General features: G+C 45.0%; 1 protein-coding gene across 6 annotated transcripts in view; it reads left to right on the top strand.

Moving 5' to 3' along the window:
- SMC5 (structural maintenance of chromosomes 5) overlaps positions 1-22,416 on the top strand; it is a 75,840-nt gene that overhangs the window by 49,706 nt on the left and 3,718 nt on the right. For 5 of the 6 annotated variants that reach the window (XM_074856470.1, XM_074856469.1, XM_074856473.1 and 2 more), the window contains 3 exons: positions 7,751-7,930; positions 8,021-8,116; positions 15,769-21,236. In XM_074856470.1, the coding sequence (XP_074712571.1) occupies positions 7,751-7,930; positions 8,021-8,116; positions 15,769-15,909 (417 nt within the window). In that variant the 3' untranslated portion in view covers positions 15,910-21,236. Of the gene's footprint in view, positions 1-7,750; positions 7,931-8,020; positions 8,117-15,768; positions 21,237-22,416 lie in introns of those variants that run through there. The other variant, XM_074856471.1, reaches the window with a different exon arrangement.

Genomic DNA, 22,416 nt, shown 5'->3' with positions numbered 1-22,416 from the left:
GCCATTCACCTCCGCCCTCCCTGGTGAAATAGGGAAGGGACAAAAGAAGAAATTCGTAGGTTGAATAAAAAAAAAAATTGCTAATAGTAGCAAAACCAACGGTAACAGTAGTAAGTCCAAAATGGGTAAAATGCAGCAGTGGCTTACCAAGCGCGGCGTCCGGTACACAGCCCGTCCCCCCACAGCAGCAGTCTGACCACACCAGAAAATCCCGCCACACTGACCCATAAACTGAAGATGGCGCGTGAGAGAGAGCCCACGTCCGCCTATAGACTGAGCATGGTGTCACATGGTACAGAATGCTCCAATGATCGATTGGCCCGGCCCTCTAGCTGGGCTCCCTCTCAGCCCAAGGAAAGTTAGCTCTATCCTGGCCAAAACCAGGACAGTCTCCGCCTCTTATTCCATACCACTTACGTTATGCTCAGTTTCCAAATACATCCTAAGGAATCACCACCCCGTTTCCTGGGTCTCACAGATATCAGTCCCTTAGTCCATGGGCCATCCTTCCAAAACGTCTACTGAGTTCATTTAGTCCATAACATTGGGTCCCATCTATCATGACAGTCTTTAAGGCTGGAGGAGTCAGGTGGAGTTGGCTCAGTCAGTGGAGCAGGAGTCTTTGAATGTGGCAGGGGAATGTTGCAAGGCATTTGACAGTTACTTGATAGTTCGATTCATTGGCTATTTTTACCTAAAATCAAATCTCCTTGAGGCACGCATCGGATTTCTCCATCCTTCTGCATCACCCACCAAGTGCACCCAGGTCCTTGGGCAAAAGTAATCCCACGCATGGGTTTACCTTTACCCAATGCTGGAGTAACCCAGACAGTCTTCCCCAGCATATTCCTAATGTGCACTATGGGGGCTTTATCCCCATCCACAGTATGTAGGGGGTTTGATTGAGCAGGGCCAGCTTGCTTGGCAGATCCTGTGGTATTGACTAACCAGGTGGCTTTTGCTAAATGCACGTCCCAGTGTTTGGAAGTTCCACCACCCATTGCTCTCAGTGTAGTTTTTAACAACCTGTTGTACTACTCAATTTTCCCAGAGACTGGTGCATGGTAGGGAATGTGATATATCCATTCAATACCATGTTCTTTGGCCCAGGCGTCTATGAGGCTGTTTTGGAAATGTGTCCTATTATCTGACTCAGTTCTTTCTGGCATGCCATGCCACCATAAGACTTTCTCCTCAAGGCCTACAATGGTGTTCTGGGCAGTGGCATGGGACACGACATGTTTCCAACCATCCGGTGGCTGCTTCCACCATTGTAAGCACATCGTGTTTGCCATGCTGAGTTTGTGGGAGCGTGATATAATCAATCTGCCAGGCCTCCCCATATTTTGACCATCGGCCTCCATACCAAGTGGGCTTTAACCGTTTGGCTTGCTTGATCGTAGCACATGTCTCATGTTAATGGATTACCTGTGCAATAACATCCATGGTTAAGTCCATCCCATGGTCATGAGCCCATCTATATGTTGCATCTCTTCCCTGACGGCCCGAGGAGTCATGGGCCCAGCGAGCCATAAATTGTTCACCCTTATGTTGCCAGTCCAAATCTACTTGAGCCACCTTGATCTTGGCAGCCTGATCCGCCTGTTGGTTGTTCTGATGTTCTTCAGTGGCCCGCCTCTTGGGTACATGAGCATCTACATGGCGTACTTTCACAACCCCGTTCTCTACCTGAGCAGCAATCTTGCCATAATTCAGCAGCCCAGACGGGTTTGCCTCTGTGCTGCCAGTTGCTCCATTTCCACTGCTGTAACCACCCCCACAGTGCATTTGCCACCATCCATGAGTCAGTATAGAGGTAGAGCACTGGCCACTTTTCTCGCTCAGTGATATCCCAAGGCCAACTGGATGGCTTCCACCTCTGCGAACTGATTCGATTCACCTTCTCCTTCAGCAGCTTCAGAAACCTATCGTGTGGGGCTCCACACAGCTGCATTCCATCTTCGATGTTTTCCCGCAATGTGACAGGACCCGTCAGTAAACAGGGCATATCGCCTCTCATTATCCGGTAGTTTATTATATGGTGAGGCCTCTTCAGCACACGTTACCTCTTCCTCTGGCACCATTCCAAAATCTTTGCCTTCTGGTCAGTTTGTGATCACTTCCAATATTCCCAGATGGCTGGGGCTCCCTGTTCGAGCCCGTTTACCCATTTACTCCACGTGGCATCAGTTGCATGGTGTGTAGAGGGGACACTCCCTTTGAACACCTGGCCCAGCACTGGCAGTTGGGGAGCCAGGAGGAGCTGTGCTTCAGTCCTGATCACCTCTGAAGCAGCTCAGACCCCTTCATATGCTTCCAGTATCTCCTTTTCAGTTGGAGTATAGCAGTCTTCTGATCCTCCGTAACCCCGACTTCAAAACCCCAGGGGTCGACCCCAAGTCTCCCCTGGTGCTCTCTGCCAGAGACTCCAGGTAGGGCCATTCTTCCCAGCTGCAGCGTAGAGCACATTTTTAACATCTTGCCCTGTCCGAACTGGCACGAGGGCTACTGCATGAACTATTTCCTGTTTAATTAGATCAAAAGCTTGTCGTTGCTCTGGTCCCCATACAAAACCATTCTTTTTCTGGGTCACTTGATAAAGAGGACTTACAATCTGAATGTAATTTGGAATGTGCAGTCTCCAGAAACCCACAACACCCAAGAAAGCTTGTGTTTCCTTTCTGTTAGTTGGTGGGGACATAGCTGCTATTTTATTAATCACCTCCATTGGAATCTGACGATGTCCATCTTGCCATTTTACTCCTAAAAACTGGATCTCTTCTGCAGGTCCCTTGACCTTACCCTGCTTTATGGCAAAACCAGCTCTCAGAAGGATTTGGATTATTTTCTCCCCTTTCTCAAAAACTTCTTCTGCTGTATTACCCTATATAATGATGTCATCAATGTACTGTAAATGTTCTGGGGCTTCACCCTGTTCCAGTGCAGTCTGGATCAGTGTATGGCAAATGGTGGGGCTGTGTTTCCACCCCTGGGGCAGTCGATTCCAGGTGTACTGGACACCCCTCCAGGTAAAAGCAAACTCTGTCCTGCATTCTGCTGCCAGAGGAATGGAGAAAAATGCGTTGGCAATATAAATCGTGGCGTACCACTTGGCTGCCTTCGACTCTAGTTCATATTGAAGTTCTCACATGCCTGGCACGGCAGCACTCAGCGGTGGCATCACTTCATTCAGGCCACAGTAGTCCACTGTCAATCTCCACTCTCCATTAGACTTTCGCACTGGCCATATGGGGCTGTTAAAGGGGGAGCGCGTCTTGCTGATGACTCCTTGGCTCTCTAGCTGACAAATCAGTTTATGGGTAGGGATTACAGAGTCTCAATTGGTGTGGTATTGCCGTCGGTGCACTGTTGTAGTGGCAGTTGGCACCCGTTGTTCTTCAACCCTCAGCAATCCCACAGCAGAAGGATCCTCTGAGAGACCAGGTAACACAGACAGCTGTTTAATTCCTTCTGTTTCCAAGGCAGCTATACCAAAAGCTCAGCAATACCCTTTTGGGTCCTTAAAATACCCTCTCCTGAGATAATCTATGCCAAGAATACATGGAGCGTCTGGGCCAGTCACAATGGGGTGTTTTTCCCACTCTCTTCCACTTAGGCTCACCTTGGCCTCCAATACAGTCAACTGTTGAGACCCCCTGTCACTCCTGAAATACAAATGGATTCTGCCTCTTTAAAATTTAATGGCATTAGGGTGCATTGAGCACCACTGTCCACTAGAGCCTTATACTGCTGGGGGTCAGATGTGCCAGGCCATCGAATCCACACAGTCCAGTAAACTCGGTTGTCCCTGTCCTCCGCCTGGCTGGAGGCAGGGCCCCTCTAATGTTGGTCATAATACCCACTAATGACAAATGGGTTAGTGTGGTGTGCACGGGTTTCAGCGTCATTGTCCTGGTTTAGCCAGGATAGGGTTAAGCTTCCCCAGCAGTGGGGGGGGGAGCTCTAGCCGAGTTATTCATATATCATGCTGACCTCACCTCCTGGCGCAAGCGCGGGAAGAATCGGTGATCGCGTGGGTTGGCGCAGCCGGTTCTCTCACTGCTGTATCGGTATATACTTTGCTCTGTTCATTGTTATCACTGTTATTCTTATTGTTATTGTTTGTTGTGTTGCTGTTGCTCTGTTGTATTAAACCTTTCCTTATCTCAGCCCCGGGGCTTTGTATTTCACTCCCTTTGTGGGGGAGGGGCAGCGGCCACGTGGTCTCAGACCCCAACAGGGATTAAACCATCACACTCATCTTGATAACTCACTTCTTGTGAATACAAGTCAGAGGTTCTTCTCATAGGATCATGAGCAAAGTCGACCCTTCTGCTCTGTTTGGGCACTTGATTACTGGAAACCGGAGCTGCATTTCTCCTAAAAGAACTCTGTTTTGTAGTTGTTCTTGCTTCCAGCTCACATACCTGCTCTTCTAGGAGGTAGGTAGGTTTTCCATCCCATTTCTTCATGTCTTCTCCATAGTCACGCAGGCAATGCCACAGCTTCCCCTGTGGTGTGTACCGGTTCTCTTGAGTAGGGAAACGACTGCTCCTAATAGCTGAGATTCTAGTCTGTGCAGATGGGGAGTAGGACATGTCCTCTTTAAATTGCTGGAATTCTTGAGATAATTTCTCCACAACTGCAATGAGGGGAGAAGAGACTTTTTTCATATTGTCGTAGTCGGCAAGCCAGTTCTTCCACTGTTGGTCCCTCTTCATCTCTCCCTCTTTGTCTGCTGCTCTACATCAAAAACAAAATCTTAACCCAACTCTCACGAACTGTGAGCAACAGCATGGGAAATACATATTGCAAATGAGGTGACGAAATCTTAAGGAGCCAAGCAATCAACATTTTTACCCGTTTTGTTGTTATATCAAAAAAACCTCTGTGCCCCATGTTGGGCGCCAAAAACTGTTGTGGTTTGAACTGAGCCGGCAGCCAATCGCCACGTGGCTGGCCGTTCACCTCCCCGCTCCCCAGTGAAATAGGGGAGGGACAAAAGAAGAAATTCGTAGGCTGAATAAAAAAAAATTTACCAATAGTAGCAAAACCAGTAACAGTAGTAAGTCCAAAACAGGTAAAATGCAGCAGTGGCTTACCGAACGCGGCGACTGGTACACAGCCCGTCCCCCCACAGCAGCGGTCTGACCGCAGCAGAAAATCCTGCCACACTGACCCAGAAACTGAAGACGACATGTGAGAGAGAGCCAACGTCTGCCTATAGACTGAGCATGGTGTCACATGGTACAGAATGCTCCAGTGATCGATTGGCCCGGCCCTCTAGCTGGGCTCCCTCTCAGCCCAAGAGAAGTGGGGAGCCAAAACCAGGACACTTGGTAACCAGAATTCAGAGTGCTAGCAGTGATAACCCTCCCCTTCCTCGATTCCCCACAGGGAGTTTCGAGCATCAATCTTAACAGGTCCTGGAATATCCGTCAGTTTTGTATGAACTGGCATTCCCAGTAGTCTGACAACAGAGGCCTAGCTTTCTGAAGCCATTGTGGCTGTGCTGGAGGGAAGATCTTTTTCACTGGAGGCTTTGCGAGCCTGTGTCTTGTACACTTTTCCCAAGTCTGTGCCAATGCATCTGAAAGTACGGTGGGCCTGGAGGCCTTAGGTCCTGTTTTTTGTTTCTCCTTACATGAAGTCATTGTGTTCTTGATGTCCTACAGCCTCATCACTTTCCAAACAATATAGCAAAAGCTCTGCAAGTATCTGTTAGACAAGAAACACAAACTGAATTGTGAACTTAAGGATATTTTGTCACTCCACTGTGCTAAGTGTTCCTCGTCATAAGCAAGCCAGACTGTGGGTTTGTTGAGTTTGATCGTGACGATTAAGCACTAAATCCTACTAAAATGGAAAAAGTTCGTCTATGCTATGGTGCTGTTATCTTCTCTGATTAGGAGAACGTCTTATTAGCTCCCCTTAGCAAAATATCACCTCCAGAAAGGTCAGTGCAGCAGCATTCATTTGTTTTGAAAGCATGCCCCATGATTTTCCTTCCTAGGCTCCTGATTATCAGGCATGGCTATCAGACTCCAATCTGCAAATCCAAGAAGCTGATTGTTCTTCTGATAGCATTGATAGCATTTGGCATTAAGTGCCAAAGAAGAAATTTCTTCCATAGTGGGGGAGAATTAAATGCTAAGCAAAATCAGCTTGCAAGTAGTTTTAGTTGCATTAAGCATTGCTTTGTTCCAGTGTGTCTGTTATGATCATAAGCACTCCTTCTCAAGGCAGGTCTTCAGTTTGTCTTTGGAAGTGCCAGCCTCTTGCCAACAGGGAAGACATCAAAGGTGAGAAAGGTGACCTGTCTTCAAAACTGGAAAAAGTTGGCACTTAGAAAACATGAGTTTATAACTATGTCAGGTCACATTCATTCTGTCCTAAAGTGTGTATGCATTTGCCTCAGCCTCAAGGACTTAGAGTTCCATGTTTCTGTACTACTGGTATACCAGAAGAACCGGAGTTTGTGGTAAATACCAGTACAAGACCTTAACTTTCCAGTGCTGAGGATGTTTGTCTGCCTGCAGGGGTAATAAAACACCAGGAGCACCAAAAGATGGCTTGTTCTTCTTATTTAACAGATTAGCTGATCTGAGAGGATTTGATAGAACCTCTCCAATGTTAGATGCTATCTGGTATGTACATTACTCATTCCAAAGCAAGACCTAAAGGTAGCAAAGATGATGAAAATTGTTCCTACAGAGTTGACATTCCTTAAGGCAGTTTTAAGACTTTAAGGCTTATTTACTTCATGGTGGCTTTTAGGCCTTGTTGTGCTTTATAAAAGCCAGCCCTACAATGGGACTCTGCTCTGCCAGGTCACCCAGATTCATATGCCTTTTGAGGACCATTGCACGTGGCAGTGTGAACCAAACCGGCATGTGCCAGCTTCTATGGGACAGGCTCCTCATTGTCTCTTTGCCACAGATGTCTTTTCTGAATCTAGAAGTATTCTGCAAGTAACCATCCAGAATCACCTCCACTCCTTTCTTTTACCCTAAGCGTTACAACTGTGTTATTAAAAGAACATGAGTCAGTCACCTCCAAGTGCAGGATTTACGCTTCCACAGTGAATAAGGATAGACCTCTTGGAACTCATATTCCTGAAACTTCTGAACCTTCCCTGTAGCTTCATTAACTTGATAGGTGCATATAAAGATTGCATCTTACGTAGACCAGACAGTAAGCAATCAGTATGGGCTTTCTGCACTGGGGATTGCATTCCCATTCTTGCACTGAGTTTACCTGAACTTCAGAAATACTAGTGATTACTCCAAAGACAACTACTTTTTTTTTTTTTTTTTTTTTTTTAAATCATGAATGTATTTCCTTGCATGGGCCTTCTTTTGAACCACATTTGTTATCCCCACACCTATGCATGTACCCTAATGCATTTTTTCTGATGAATGGAATTTGTAGGGGCATTGCTTGCTGCTTTTTCTAGACAAGAATGTTTTTCTTCTTGTCGATGTTCTTAATATGTATGAAGTCTTTGTTACCAGGGATTCAGAAATGGTCACAGGGAGGGAGTGGTAGTGAAAAATTATCTGTCCAACAAGAATAAATCAGAGTTAAGGAAAATATATGAAACAGAGTTAATATATTGATATCAAGTTGAACCTGAGTAGTTCATAGACCCTTATAGAACACTTGACATAAATTTCCTTTAATTTGCATGTCATTATCAAATAAGCCGCAGTACAGAGAAACAGAGTTTAACATGTGCTGACTTTTATAGGAGGAGTATGACAAGTATGGGATTCGCATTAGAGTCAAATTCCACAGTGGCACTGAACTTCATGAATTGAATCCATATCATCAGAGTGGAGGTGAGAAAAGTGTTTCCACTATGTTGTACCTGATGGCTCTGCAGGAACTCAACAGATGTCCTTTCAGGGTCGTAGATGAAATAAATCAGGTGAGGATCAATGATGTGGTATATAACCGCTTACTCTACAGGTGCTTATGACAGTGAAGAGAACAGACTTCTTTTCTTTTTTTCTGTTAGGGAATGGATCCAGTGAATGAGAGAAGAGTTTTTGAAATGGTTGTGAAAACTGTTTCTAAAGAGAGCACATCACAGTACTTCTTTATTACACCAAAGGTGAGTGGCAGGAAATGAAATTGAAGGTTTAATGTGTAGGAGAGTTGAGTCTTGTGTGGTAATAGCCCTGTAAACACTGTATAACTTATCTCTGTTTTACCTAAGAACTTAGTATTAAAGGGTAACTGTGAGAGAATTTGTCCATTTTAAAGACAGTCCTGACAGGAATTCAGACAACTTATACCAAGGCTTATCTCATCATAAACACATTCTGGAATTCTGTCCTCTGTGGAAATATCACAGGTTAACCACCAGTGGATAGAGGTACCATGTAACAAGGCTGTCAAATGTAATGCCTCTAGCTCACACAAAATTGGGATTGTAGCAGAGATGAAATTTCAGACAAGTCAGATAACGATACTGGAACAGGCTAGTGCTGCTGATGTCAGAAGAACTAGAGAAGTCCCACATCAATGTAGGGAAACAAGTAATAATCTGAGACTTGCAAGCTCAGAAAAGGTCAGTGCTATGCTCCATGGAGAATGGCCTGAAGAGGACTTTGCAGTCAAGAATGACCAGTGCTTAATTGTGCTCTTCTGTTAAAGTAAAAAAAAAAAAAAAAAAAGCTAATTGACTTAGTAGGTGATGCAGTGATGTGAAAGGACTTGAAAGGACTAGTGGCTTGAAAGGACTAGTAAGTAGGGTTGCTGTTCACCTTGTCCTGGTTTAGCTGTGATAGGGTTAAGTTTCCCCGGCAGTAGGGGGAAGCTCTAGCCAGGTTATTCATATACCATGCTGACGTCACTTCCGGGCGCCCAAGCGTGGGAGCGTGGGAGAGTCGGTGAAGGCGCGTGTGTTATGCGATTCCTCTGCCCTCACTGCTGTATCGGTACATATCTTGCTCTGTTCATTGTTATTACTGTTATTGTTATTGTTGTTGTTTGTTGTGTTGCCGTTGCACTGTTGCATTAAACCTCTCCTTATCTCAGCCCAGGGGCTTTGTATTTCACTCCCTTTGTGGGGGAGGGGCAGCGGCCGTGTGGTCTCAGACCCCGGCAGGGACTAAACCACCACAACCTGCACCTTTAATAGAGGCTAATGTTGTGTTCAACTTGATCCAAGACAGATTGAACCAGTAAAGATTACTTGTGCACAAAGGAGACAAGCATTCAGTAATGGGCTGTACACTTTTTATTAAGATATCAGTTCTCCAGCATCCTGTACTTCACTGTATTTTAGAAAATCTGGCTGGTATGTGCTCTTCTTTTCTGTAAATAAGCAGTTGAAGGACCTGAGAAAAACCACCTACAGCATTTACCTGACTGAAAGAAGGAGGAAGGTGATGCTTGTTGTTCCTTCTGGTCTTGCACTGTACTTAACTCCACACAGTTTGGTGGATTCCTGTTCACATACTTCCTTCTTGTTCTGTGTGTTACGTATTCCCGTTTGTCTTTTTGCAGTTTCTCTCCTTACTGGATGTGCTTTTCTGTGCTCTCTCCTGCTTTGAGAAATAAGACAGTGGTTTGGATGTTGAAAGAATAGAATAGCTCTAGTAACTATAATGCTTCTCACCTATAAGGAACTGTAGAAAGTTACTGTCTAGGGTTCAGAGCCTGTTTTAAAAGTTGTGTTCATTGTCAAATTACTAAGAATAGAGCAGGGGGAAAATTGTGTGCAGAGCTAATCAGAAAGAGTAAAAATGAGAAAGCAGAAGTAAGAAATTGCAGAGGCTTAAAAAAAAGTCCATTTAACTTTATGGTAAGAGGAAAATCAAGGAATGTGTTGCACCACTGTTCAGCAACAACGGATGGCATTATGAAGAGGTGGCCAAAGGTATTTCCTTCTTTTCTCTCCCTCTCCCCCTCCCTCCCTCCCTCCCTCTCTCTCTTAGCTGCAAGTAGGTGGTCACCACGGTTAACATGGTGAAGTTGTAATGGCCTACCACAAAGAACATTATTGAGATAGCACTCCATGTAAAGGTTTTAGCTGATGAGATAGTTTGAGTGGGCTGCATTGGAGGATAATTAAAGGGCTGTACAGAGCAGGCTGATGAGAAAGCCAGGCTCTGCTATTCCAGTGGCTTACCTGCAGTTCCTGAGCCTGTGCTGTATGTCATCACTTACTAGAAAGCAAGTATGTAATCACATACTAGAAAGTATGACAAATTGCCATACTAAGCTAGGTTCTGTGTATGTATCCTGTGGATACAGGAAAAACTGTTGTTATTTTTTTTTTCAGTATATTGACACTTTCCCCAGCTATATTTTTAAGCAAGCTACAGAGGGAAAGGTGTGTAGATTAATATGCAGTAGAGTTGATTAGGAAAATTGTATTCTGAATAGTTGTGATTCACTGTCAGAATGAGTAGATGAACTGAACATGTTCCTTAGGAGTGAGCCTTGGGTTTGAAAATCAGTATTTTTAATATCAATCTGTGCTGAAACAGATTACATTTATTAAACGTGCAAATAATCACCATGTTGGGAGTGAATGCTTCTTTGCTGTAGAGCAAGATTAGAATTCCAAACAATCTTAGATTAGGTAACTTTATTTGAAAACAGGATGTGTTTCAGTCACCATAGGACTTGGTATTTAAGTGGCAAAAAATCAGCAACAGCATCTGGTCTAAGGCACAAATGCCTAAATGACTGGAGAGAGAGAAGTTATTGTGGATGACAAGTTGAGCATCAGTTGCAAGTAAATTGCTAAAAGTCTTCCTGAGCATTGCAGATAACCCTAGAGATTGCATGACATCTGTCAGTCTGCTGGGCTTGTGCCTGACAAGATTTGGACGATGGTAGGCATCGAACTTTGGCTGTTACACTTCAGAAAAGTAGTACAGTGGCTGGAGTTAACTCCAGAAGACAGCAGTGCAACTTTTAAGAAGTTTTGAAAGGTTTGAGTTTCCACTAACGGACATTGCTTAGCTCAGAGGAGCATGAGGCTGAAGAGAAACATAATAATTGTGCCCAAGTAACTCTACCTCCTGCCTTGCCGTGGCAAAAAGGGAAAAACAGCCAGTATTCTCTGCCCATTGCGGAAAGGGCAAAAGAGTAATTACTCATTTGCAGCAAGAAGGTACAGATTAGATACAAAGATCTTCTTGTAGTAAGAATAGTGAAGCGTGGAAATTGCCTGAAGAATGAGTGGAGTCTCTCTGGGGGCGTTCTAGGAACAAATATACATAATTTGTCAGAAAGGCTATAATCCTGCTATACTGACCTTTATAGATCTAAGGCTTTACATAGACGTCCTTCACGATTTTTTGAGTTGCTGAGGAGAGGGGCTCCGAGGAGGAGGATAGCGGCGGGGGACCCTCCCGAAAGCATCAAAAACCCACGGCAAAACTGCAAGCTGTGAAGGCAGAAGCCCAGGGAAGAGGGAGAGCCTCAAGTCGCCTCCCCCCTGAGTGGGAAGAGTGAGCTGCCACTAACGAGGGCGGTGGTGAGTCAGAGTGGGCGGAGACTGGAGTGACACCCCACGCCCCTCACGTACAAGAGCAGCCCCCTGGGAGCTCGAGTGACTAGGAGCGCTGCGAACAGGGCGGGCAAACAGGGCATGGCGCGGCAGTTTGCGCAGGCAGGGCGAGCGGACAGGGCGCAGTCTATCTCCGGGCTCTAGAGCCTATCTGAGCTAGTTTCTCTTATTGTCCTCCACGAGTAGACTGAACCATGGTCTCCACTCGGGTCAAAACCACCACCAGAAAGAACGTGACGACCCAGACGGAACTGCCATGCAAACATGCAGCGGTCCAGGTTCAGGGCTGCAGGGAGTGTCTGAGACTGTCAGTCCTGTCGGAAGGCACCAGTGATAACACCTGTGTGCGCTGTGATCAGCTGGATGACCTGCTCAGCCTGGTGGTGGAACTCAAAGGAGAGGTCACAAGATTAAGAAGTATTAGGGAGTGTGAAAGGGAACTTGATTGGTGGATAACACCCTAGCACCCCTAAAGCAACAGGAGCAAATGGAGGCTCCAAAGAAGGAAGGTAATCCCTCAACCTCTTGCTACCAGGCAGAAGGAGGGGACCTAAGAGATGGGGGAGGCTGGAAACAGGTCCCTGCTCGGGGAGGCAGGAAAATCCTCTCCCGATCTCCCTCACCCTCCATGGTGTCCGTCCACAACAGATTCGGGGCCCTGGAACTTCTGAGTGAGGAAGAGAAGGAGGAAGGAAATGAGACAAACAAGGAGGAAGACCAAGGTCCACCAAGGCCGGGTCATTCTAGACCAGGTATTAAACCCAGTTCTAAAAAGAACCCCAGAAGAGTCATTGTAGTGGGTGACTCCATTCTGAGGGGTACCGAAGGCCCCATATGCAGACCGGACCCGTTTCATAGGGAAGTCTGCTGCCTCCCTGGGGCCCGTGTCAAGGACCTCAAGGCAAAACTCCCCGCTCTAGTGAGACCCAAGGACTACTACCCTCTCCTGGTCTTTCAAGTAGGTAGTGATGACATTATTAGGAGAAGTCCTAAAGCAATTAAGAGAGATTTCAGGTCCTTGGGGAAAGTGATTAAGGGGTTGGGGGCACAAATTGTGTTCTCCTCCATCCCTTCAGTTGTGGGGATGGATGAAAAAGAATACAGGAGAACTCAACAGATGAACTTGTGGCTCCAAGACTGGTGTTACCGTCAGGGCTTTGGATTTTTCAATCATGGGTTGGTATACAGGGCACCAGACCTTTTGGCATGAGATGGAATGCACCTGTCTCAGAGGGGGAAGAGGATCTTGGGGCAGGAGTTAGCTGGGCTCATTGACAGAGCTTTAAACTAGATTTGAAGGGGGAAGGGGGCAAAACACCAGCCCATCTGAAGTGCATGTATACCAATGCACACAGCATGGGTAACAAACAGGAGGAGCTTGAAACCATGATGAAACAGGAAAATTATGATGTTGTGGCTCTTACAGAAACATGGTGGGATGTCTCCCATGACTGGAGTGCGCCTGTTGAGGGCTACAAGCTCTTTAGGAGGGATAGACAAGGAAGGAGAGGTGGTGGGGTGGCGCTGTATGTTAGGGACTGTTATGATTGCTTTGAGTACAAGTGTAGTGAAGACAGGGTGGAGTGTCTTTGTGTTAGAATCAGGGGGAAGGCCAACAGGGCAGATGTTGTAGTAGGAGTCTACTATAGGCCACCCAACCAGGACAGAGAGGTGGATGAAATATTCTATAGGTATTTAGGAGAAATTTCACGATTGCTTGCCCTTGTTCTTGTGGGAGACTTTAACTTCCCAGACATCTGCTGGAAATACAGCACAGCAGAGCGAGGCCAGTCCCGGAGATTCCTGGAATGTGTGGGAGATAACTTCCTGACACAACTGGTGAGAGAACCAACCAGAGAAGGTGCCCTGCTGGATCTCCTCTTTGTGAACAGAGAAGGACTGGTGGATGATGTGGCAGTCAGAGGACGACTAGGGCACAGCGATCATGAAATAATAGAGTTCTCTATTCTTAGAGAGGCCAGGAGAGGGGGAAGCAGAACTGCCATCCTGGACTTCCAAAGGGCTGACTTTGTCTTGTTTAGGCACCTGCTTGACAGGATCCCTTGGGAGACAATCCTGAAGGGTATAGGGGTCCAGGAAGGCTGGGCACTCATTAAGAAGGAAGTGTTAATGGCTCAGGAACAGGCAGTCCCCAGGTGCTGTAAGAGAAGCCGGCGACAGAGAAGACCCGCTTGGCTGTAAAGGGAGCTTTGATTGCAACTCAGGGAGAAAAGGAAAGTTTACAGCCTTTGGAAGAAGGGGCTAGCCACTCACAGTGATTACAAAGATGCTGTGAGGATATGCAGGGCAGAAATCAGGAGGTCTAAAGCCCAGCTGGAAATTAATCTGGCTTCAGCAATCAAGGACAACAAGAAATGTTTCTATAAGTATGTGAGCAGCAAAAGAAAGACCGGGGAGAGTCTCCATCCCCTGCTAGACACAGGAGGAAACATGGTAACAAGTGATGAGGAAAAGGCTGAGGTGCTTAATGCCTTCTTTGCCTCAGTCTTTAATAGCAAAACTAGTTGTATTGAGGGAATCCAGCCTCCTCAGCCAGAAGACAGAGACTGGGAGAACGACCCCCCCACAATCCAGGAGACAGTCAGTGACATACTGCATCACATAGACATACACAAGTCTATGGGACCAGATGGGATACACCCGAGGGTGCTGAAGGAGCTGGCTGGGGTGCTCGCCAAGCTGCCTTCCATCATTTACCAGCAGTCCTGGCTGACCGGGGAGGTCCCGACAGATTGGAAATTGGCCAGTGTGACGCCCATCTATAAGAAGGGTTGGAAGGATGATCCAGGAAATTACAGGCCTGTCAGCTTGACTTCGGTACCCAGGAAGCTGATGGAGCAGCTCATCCAGAGTACCATCACACAACACATGTGGGACAACCAGATGATCAGGCCCAGTCAGCATGGGTTTATGAGAGGCAGGTCCTGCTTGACAAACCTGATCTCCTTCTACAACAGGGTGACCTGCTTCTTGGATGAGGGAAAGGCTGTGGATGTAGTTTACCTTGACTTCATTAAGGCCTTTGACACCGTTTCCCACAGCATTCTCCTGGTGAAACTGGCTGCTCGCGGCTTGGATGATCGCATGCTTCGCTGGGTAAAAAACTGGCTGGATGGCCGGGCCCAAAGAGTTGTGGTGAATGGAGTTAAATCCAGTTGGCGGCCGGTCACGAGTGGTGTCCCCCAGGGCTCGGTTTTGGGGCCACTCCTGTTTAACATCTTTATTGATGATCTAGATGAGGGGATCGAGTGCACCCTCAGTAAGTTTGCAGATGACCCCAAGTTGGGTGGGAGTGTTGATCTGCTCGAGGGTAGGGAGGCTCTGCAGAGAGACCTGGACAGGCTGGAGTGATGGGCTAAGGCCAACTGTAGGAGTTTCAATAAGGCCAAATGCCGGGTGCTGCACTTGGGCCACAACAACCCCCAGCAGCGCTACAGGCTTGGGGAGGAATGGCTGGAGAGCTGCCAGTCAGAGAGGGACCTGGGGGTGTTGATTGACAACCGGCTGAACATGAGCCAGCAGTGTGCCCAGGTGGCCAAGAAGGCCAATGGCATCCTGGCTTGTATCAGAAATAGCGTGGCCAGCAGGGACAGGGAAGTGATCTTACCCCTGTACTTGGCACTGGTGAGGCCGCACCTCAATGACTGTGTTCAGTTTTGGGCCCCTCACTGCAAGAAGGACATTGAATTTACTCGAGCGTGTCCAGAGAAGGGCAACGAAGCTGGTGAAGGGTCTGGAGCACAGGTCGTATGAGGAGCGGCTGAGGGAACTGGGGTTGTTTAGTCTGGAGAAGAGGAGGCTGAGGGGAGACCTCATTGCCCTCTGCAACTACCTGAAAGGAGGTTGCAGAGAGCTGGGGATGAGTCTCTTTAACCAAGTAATGAGTGATGAGACAAGAGGGAATGGCCTCAAGTTGCGCCAGGGAAGGTTTAGACTGGATATCAGGAAGCATTTCTTTACAGAACGATTTGTTAGTTGTTGGAATGGGCTGCCCAGGGCAGTGGTGGAGTCCCCATCCCTGGAGGTGTTTAAGAGTAGGGTCGACTTAGCGCTGAGGGATATGGTGTAGTTGGAAACTGCCAATGCTAGGTTAAAGGTTGGACTAGATGATCTTCAAGGTCCTTTCCAACCTAGATGATTCTGTGATTCGGTTTTTTAGATAATGGGGAACATCTCGTCTAGCTATTTTGACTGGTTTTTGTGTTTTTCACCAGCTCCTGCAGAATCTCACTTACAGTGACAAGATGACGGTGTTATTTGTCTACAATGGACCTTTTATGTTGGAGTCAAACAAATGGGACTTAAAGTCTTTCTGTAGGCGGCGGCGGCGACTTGGAAGGATGGATGAGCAGTGATACATATATATATATATAATGTTTTTGTAGAACTTTTTGCAACATCAGGCTTTCAGGACTTCAGAAATTGTGAAAGATGAGAACCTGCAAAGAATTGATGATTAAGAACTTTGATTTTTAAGACTTGTGTTAGAAGTGTTTGGTTTTGAAGTTTGATTTGAAGTCCGTGATGTTTTTACAAATCTTTCATAGCAGTGTCTTCAAAGAACCTACTTTTTTTCCAATAGTATTTTTAAATAAAAAGGAAGTTTCTTGTATTTTGCTATTTTATTAGTAATGTAGCATCAGAAGTACAGTTAATTTTTCTAGGTTATACTGGACTAATTCTATGTCTGTTTTTTCTCTTCCCCGCCCCGCCCCCCAAATTGGAATTCACTTTTGGTAAAGAGTGTTCCCCTACCACAGCTAAGGATGTTCCTCAGACTTTTCCTATTGAAATGGAAACTTTCTGAGTGAATGAAGATGATGATGTGCAGGAAGAGAATGGAGTTCGCAAGTACCTGTGCATTGGTTTTGTGAAAATACACCTGAAGTTAATATAAAGAATATACTATTTGTTAGAGTAATATAATTTATTATTGTTATTTATTGTTGTTGAGCTAATGCTCCATTTTTTTCTTCCCGGAAGGATAAGGTCTTTATTTTTCTAGCAAGTCTCTCTCAGCAAGGAGACTGACTGACAAAGAGCCCGGTGTTTTTGAAACAATGAGCTAGTTAGCTTGCAGAAGCGAAACTGAACAATATATCACTTTTTGTTGTTTTTTTTAAGTAAAACTGGTGTGGTTTTTGGTGATAGATGGAATAAATAGTCCTGCTGATTTCACATGTAGGTTAAAACCAGGAGGCTTTTACAAGGCTTCGGCTGCATTGGAGTGGTTGTATACACAGTGGCTTTTCAAAAGATAGCCATAAAATTAACTAGCGGGGTTTTGGCCATAGCTGTTAAGCATTTGAAAGTAGATGTTATCAACAGAATGCTGAATACTTAAAATAAAATCCAGTTATTTAGTTAACTATAAATAAAAATTAATACTGAATTGTGAAGAGTAAAGAAATGAAAACTAATTGGTATGTAGAATGTATGTAAAAATGCTGGAGTCCCAGGACACCATCTGAAAAAATGCAGTATCCTTGTTTTCACGAGGAGAGTAGCCTTCAATAGAATTTTATATAAAATTTGGTGTCCACTTCATTTTGAGTGGGAGTTTTTCTTAACAGCATCCTGTCAGTGAACTTTGCCAATGGAATTGAGATGCCAGGCTTTTTACATTAGAATGTTAGAGATAAAATAACCTGCTGCAAAATAGAACCTAGGATCTGAAAGGTTCCAGATATTAAAAGTTAAATACTATAATTGTTTTGAGTAGACAAGCCTTCAAGGGAATAGAGAAGTACACATTCTTATATCACAGGCCACTGTTATCAATGGAGCTCCATCTGACTGTGAAATGAGTTCCTGGACTAAGTTCCATGAGGATTAGTGTCCATACACAAATATTTGACAGAAGAACTAAAAAGAGTGTGGAAACTTGGGCTGTAGTCCAGGGATTGAGTGGGCCAGCAGAGTATCCTCGACTTCATTGAGGCTACAGGCCTATCCGTCCACCGTATTGCAAGATCTGGGTTTTAAATGTGTTCTTTGATCTTCAAAATACTTGGATTCTCATAACCCTAAGATTTGGGGGGTTTTCTTAAATTGAATGCAAGAACATACATTTTGTTTAGTCTCTGAGGATCACTATATGAAAAATGCAATTTGTTTTCAGTGTCTAAATTAGTGAAACTACTTACATGAACACATGTTAGGACTCAATTCTTCTATGGCTAGACAACACTGACTATTCTTAATACTGTCATCTTAGACCTTGTGGTATTTCTTCCTAGAATTCAGTTCCTTTCTCATGTTTCAGGCTGAGGTTTGAAATGTAAGTCTGACTTATTTCAAGAGTCTGGCACTTCAGATCCTGTCTCAAAAAGTATGTCTTCTGGATACGTGCCTGCCACTGCAGAAGTGTGGCAACGGGCTTGTGGGTGTTTGCTTTTTCCTTGGAGGTCTGTCAACTATTGACCTGAGGTCCTGATTTTGATGTATCTGGCTACAATCTTAATATTGCACTGTGATTCATATTACCTTATTCCAGGCAGTGTAATAAGCTACCAGACCGTACCACTGTCATGTTACTGACCAATAGAGCTTCACTATCCAGCAGTTCTGCTAGCTAAAGCCTTTAAAAAGGAACCGTAAAACCAATTTCGTATATAAAATCAACCATTGCTATTTGCAAATGGGCTATACAACATGACTCTGTGCCTCCCATACACGTTCCTGTTAGCCACCTAATTCCTGACAGGTGCGTCCCGTCCACATACAGATATGTTCTGCCTTAAAAGGAAGTCTTTTGAATTGGATAGTGTATTCAGCCATGAAAATCCACACTGAGTAGCTTAGTGTAGCTACAGCGTTATTTAGCATTCCTTACCCGCATTGTAGGGTCCTTCCATGCTGCCAGCTTTCTTGCTGTTCCTTATGCTTTGCTACTGCTGTTCAGCTCCTCAGGGACTCTTGCTATAAAAACCCGTGGAATTAATTTCAGTGTAACTTTGAGAAGGGGAAGGGGAATGAGTGGGAGTTTAGGTTAAATATATATGTAGTATCCAGCTTTTTCTGCTGACTAGACAGGACCTTTCAAAAATGTAGAAGTGGAAAGACCCCAAATAGTCCTGTCAGCTGAAGTCTAAATAGAGCTTTCTCCCAAAAATACCTTTCCCTGTTGTTTAGACAGCTGAAGACTATGGGAAAGATCCTCTTCCACCACCATCTGCAGTTCTGACAAACATCTGTGTCTACTCATGTGCTGAGACAAAGAGAGAAGGCAGCATGGAAATTGTGACTTTGAGAAATAAAAAGATCTTGAGAAACCAAATACTGAAAAGCACTTATACGTCACCTTTTACTGTATTTTATGACTGTAAATGGCACTCGTGTGTGTTATGTTATTGTTAAGTAGGAGAGATTGCTTAGATGAAGCAGCAGACTAGAATGAGGAGGGAGCCTTGCACAACTACAGTGCTTTTAACATGCTTACATGAAGCTTAGGTTTTTATTGGAAGAAAATAAACGAGGCCTGTTAAGGCTCTTGCTGACTGGGAGCATCTATTCTCCAGGCTTTGGAGTTTGCAAGAGATGATGAGACACACAGAGCTGATCTGGGCTGCAGGATGCTTGTGGAAAAGGATGGTGGTTGCTCTTTAGAGACCAGGACAGGCACCTGCTCCAGGCCTGATCACAGGTTTTACTTAAGAGTTAACACTACTGGAGGCTCTTGTGTATGGTTCATGCCAAGATACCCCCTCTTTTCTGAGCTCTCTGGCTGATGCTTCCTTTCTAGAAGCTTCTGGACCATCTTCAAACACTGCTTCCTGTGGATTGTGGAAACTGACTTGGGTTTCTTCCATGAGCCTGCAGTTATCTGCTTGTTCCCTTAGTAAGGCTTCTTAATTTTCTGAACATCTCTAACTAATAGGTCTTAATTTTCACCTTCTTTGCCTGTTTCACATGTCATTCCATAGTGTTTTCTTGAAAGCAAAGCATTGGAGCAAACAGATACATAAGATGTGAAATTTGTCATTCTGTTTTACAGATACCTGCATAACATTAACATTGTCTAATACTGCTATGCTGTCCACACTTAGGCTTTGGGTAGTGGGGTTTACCTGGGGGAGGGAAGGACATGTGAGAAGATCTAGAATTCAAGATGTTCAAGTGTTTGCTAAGCTGAGCAGGGGTGCTGTGGCTATCCGTGGGGGCTGGCTAGGGGATGGTCTCACATAGTGCAAAATTCCTTCTCTTGTCCCTGCACCCCACAACCTTCATTCAACACCACCTTTGCTGGGGAAGGAACACGACACTGAGATGAAGGGCTATATTGTCTCAGCAATACCTAGTAACTACATCAGTATGTATTGTAATTTTATGGAAGCTGTTTTGATGTTGCATGCATCATTGCCCTGTCCTCTCTCCTGTCTTCATTTGGCCTGCTGCTTGAAAGGTGCACTGTAGTTTCTTTTGATTTGATTGGCACAATATCTGATGGGAGGTGTCTGGCAGGAGGCATGGGAAGGGGGGGGGTGGGGGGAACCTTGGCATTCTAGCTTCACTGTAAATAACTTTGAGCCAGAATTACTCTCTTCAGTTCTGACTCACTGAAACACAATGTCCAAAATAATTTTTCCTAGAACTTTTTGTTACAGAAGCATTTTTTTCCCAGTACTGTGCTAATTAAGAATAAACCCAGGATTCAGTACATCATAATTTGGAGAGGAAGGAGATGGGGAAGTGAATTAAATCCACCTCTGCTCCAAGAAAATCCCTCTTCCTGTACCAGCCTAAACATCTGAAAGTCGTAGGGGTTGCACTCACAGACTAGACTTGCCAAGAGCCACTCCTCTGTGAGGCTCAGTGATCAGCTGTCCTTTGCGTATTAGGACAGCCTGGATGAAAAGCAGTGTTTTGTATTCAGGGGGTGATTTAGTAGTTACTGCATTTTACTTCATTAAGTAGTTCATTTACTAGTTACTGCTAACTACCCATTGACAAGACTGAACTGTTAAACAGGAGAGGGGAGACGAGTGTGGGAACCAGATGTGTTTAGCTTTCCACGCACCACTGTGTCAGGGTGGAAAGCCAGCATGGAAAACAAAAGGCAAGTAGCAACATCAGAGACAGAAGGTAAAAGAAGTGATAACCAGCACTATAGCAGCCGACATGTTGACATGGCGTTGTGTGGCTCAGCTCTCCCAATGACGCAATCCCCGGCCAGTAGTTCCCATCTTTCTGCTTTCCACCAAATTCCAGCAGCTTTTCTCAGCTATTCTGCTCCCCAGTTGCTCTCAAAGTAATTTTCCAGTTGTCTAGTCTTGTGCTGATCTATTATTCTCGCTAAGCCAGTGGGTTTTTGACAGTTGTACTGCTTTTAGCTATTGCTGAGCAGTGCTTGCACAGCATCAAGGCCTTTCCTGTTTCTCACGCTGCTCTGCCAGCATAAGGAGTTTACAAGAAGTTGGGAGGAGACACCGCTGGGACAGCTGACACCAACTGACCAAAGGGATATCCCATGCCATATGACATCGTGCTCAGCAGTAAAATCTGGGGGAGGAAGGAGGGACATTTGGAGTTAGTCTTCCAAAGTAATGTGTGGTGGTCACCTGCTTTTCTGGAGAAATGTCTGAACACCTGCCTGCCAATTGGAATCAGTGAATGAATTCCTTATTTTGACTTCCTTGTGCACACAGCTTTTGCTTTCCCTATTAAACTGTCTTTGTCTCAACCCAGGAGGTTTCTCACTTGTACTCTTCTGATTCTCTGACCCATACCCTTGGGGGAGAGTGAGTGGCTGGCTGGCTGGGGCTGAGCTGGTGCCCAGGGTTACCCCACAACATCAGTATATGTTAGTCTCAAAACATGACAGTATGCATGTCATTAGCTAGAGTTTAGTATTGTAAATTATTCTTGTCAATTATTGCACCTGGTACTACATGAAGTCGTGGCAAATATGCCCAGTGTGTATTTGTGGAAGAGCAAGGCATCATCTTGCAGACTGCCAACTTATTTGGGAAGTAAGCTGGAAAGGAATGACAAAATTCACTTTGTTGGGGATAAGGAACCATGCACAATGGTGGACAAAGCTGGTTTTGCATGAAGGAGGGAACAGATGAAAACTGAGAAGATGGTGGCGAAAGGTATCAGGGAGCTGTGAAAAAGAGCAGCGCAGATGACATGTAACATGCAGGCACAGGTAACATGCAACATGGATGGCTCAAAGTGAATACATGCTTTAAAGAAATCAGGATCATGTAATTCAAAGGGGAAAAGTCTCCAATTCTCCTGTCCCCAGTTTGTAATCAAAGTTGTAGACTGTGAACATTATGCTGCTTGATCTTGACTGCAATCCGCTAGCACTGGTTTAATTCAGTTTGGGACACGCAATAGGTTTTTCACGGACAACAAACGTTTGGTTGGTTTAGTTGGGTTTTTTTTGCTGGGGTATTTTCTGTTGTTGGTTTTCCTGAAGAATTACAAACAGAGTAAATCCAAAGCAGATGATCAGATGATCAGATGATCAGATGATCAGACACCACCAACAGTATTGGCCCCACTCTGTGCTGCTGCAGTGATGCTTAAAAGGTATGTTCATGTGAAAAGCCACTGATGTTACAGTTTTCTATGGGCCTGAGTGGCTGAGGAATCTTGATCCACGTCATGTCTGTTTCTCAGCCCAGTTGTGCTGTTGTTCATTAAGGATTTTTTTGGTCAGAACTTTTGTAGTATTTAAAATACACTTTGCTGTATAAAATGTACTGCTAATGAAAATTTATTGGAGTAAGTTATATTGGGAGAATCTCCTTTATTTCATTTTGAAGGAGTTTACAGTAAGGCTGTCCCCCTTGAAATGTTTCAGTTAAAAAATAATACCTCTGAGAAAAATGGTTCATTGGACATAAGAACTG

Source organism: Strix uralensis, chromosome Z (assembly GCF_047716275.1).
Source record: "Strix uralensis isolate ZFMK-TIS-50842 chromosome Z, bStrUra1, whole genome shotgun sequence".
In the NCBI taxonomy this organism is placed as follows: domain Eukaryota; kingdom Metazoa; phylum Chordata; class Aves; order Strigiformes; family Strigidae; genus Strix; species Strix uralensis.
This window is presented reverse-complemented; position numbering and strand designations above follow the sequence as displayed.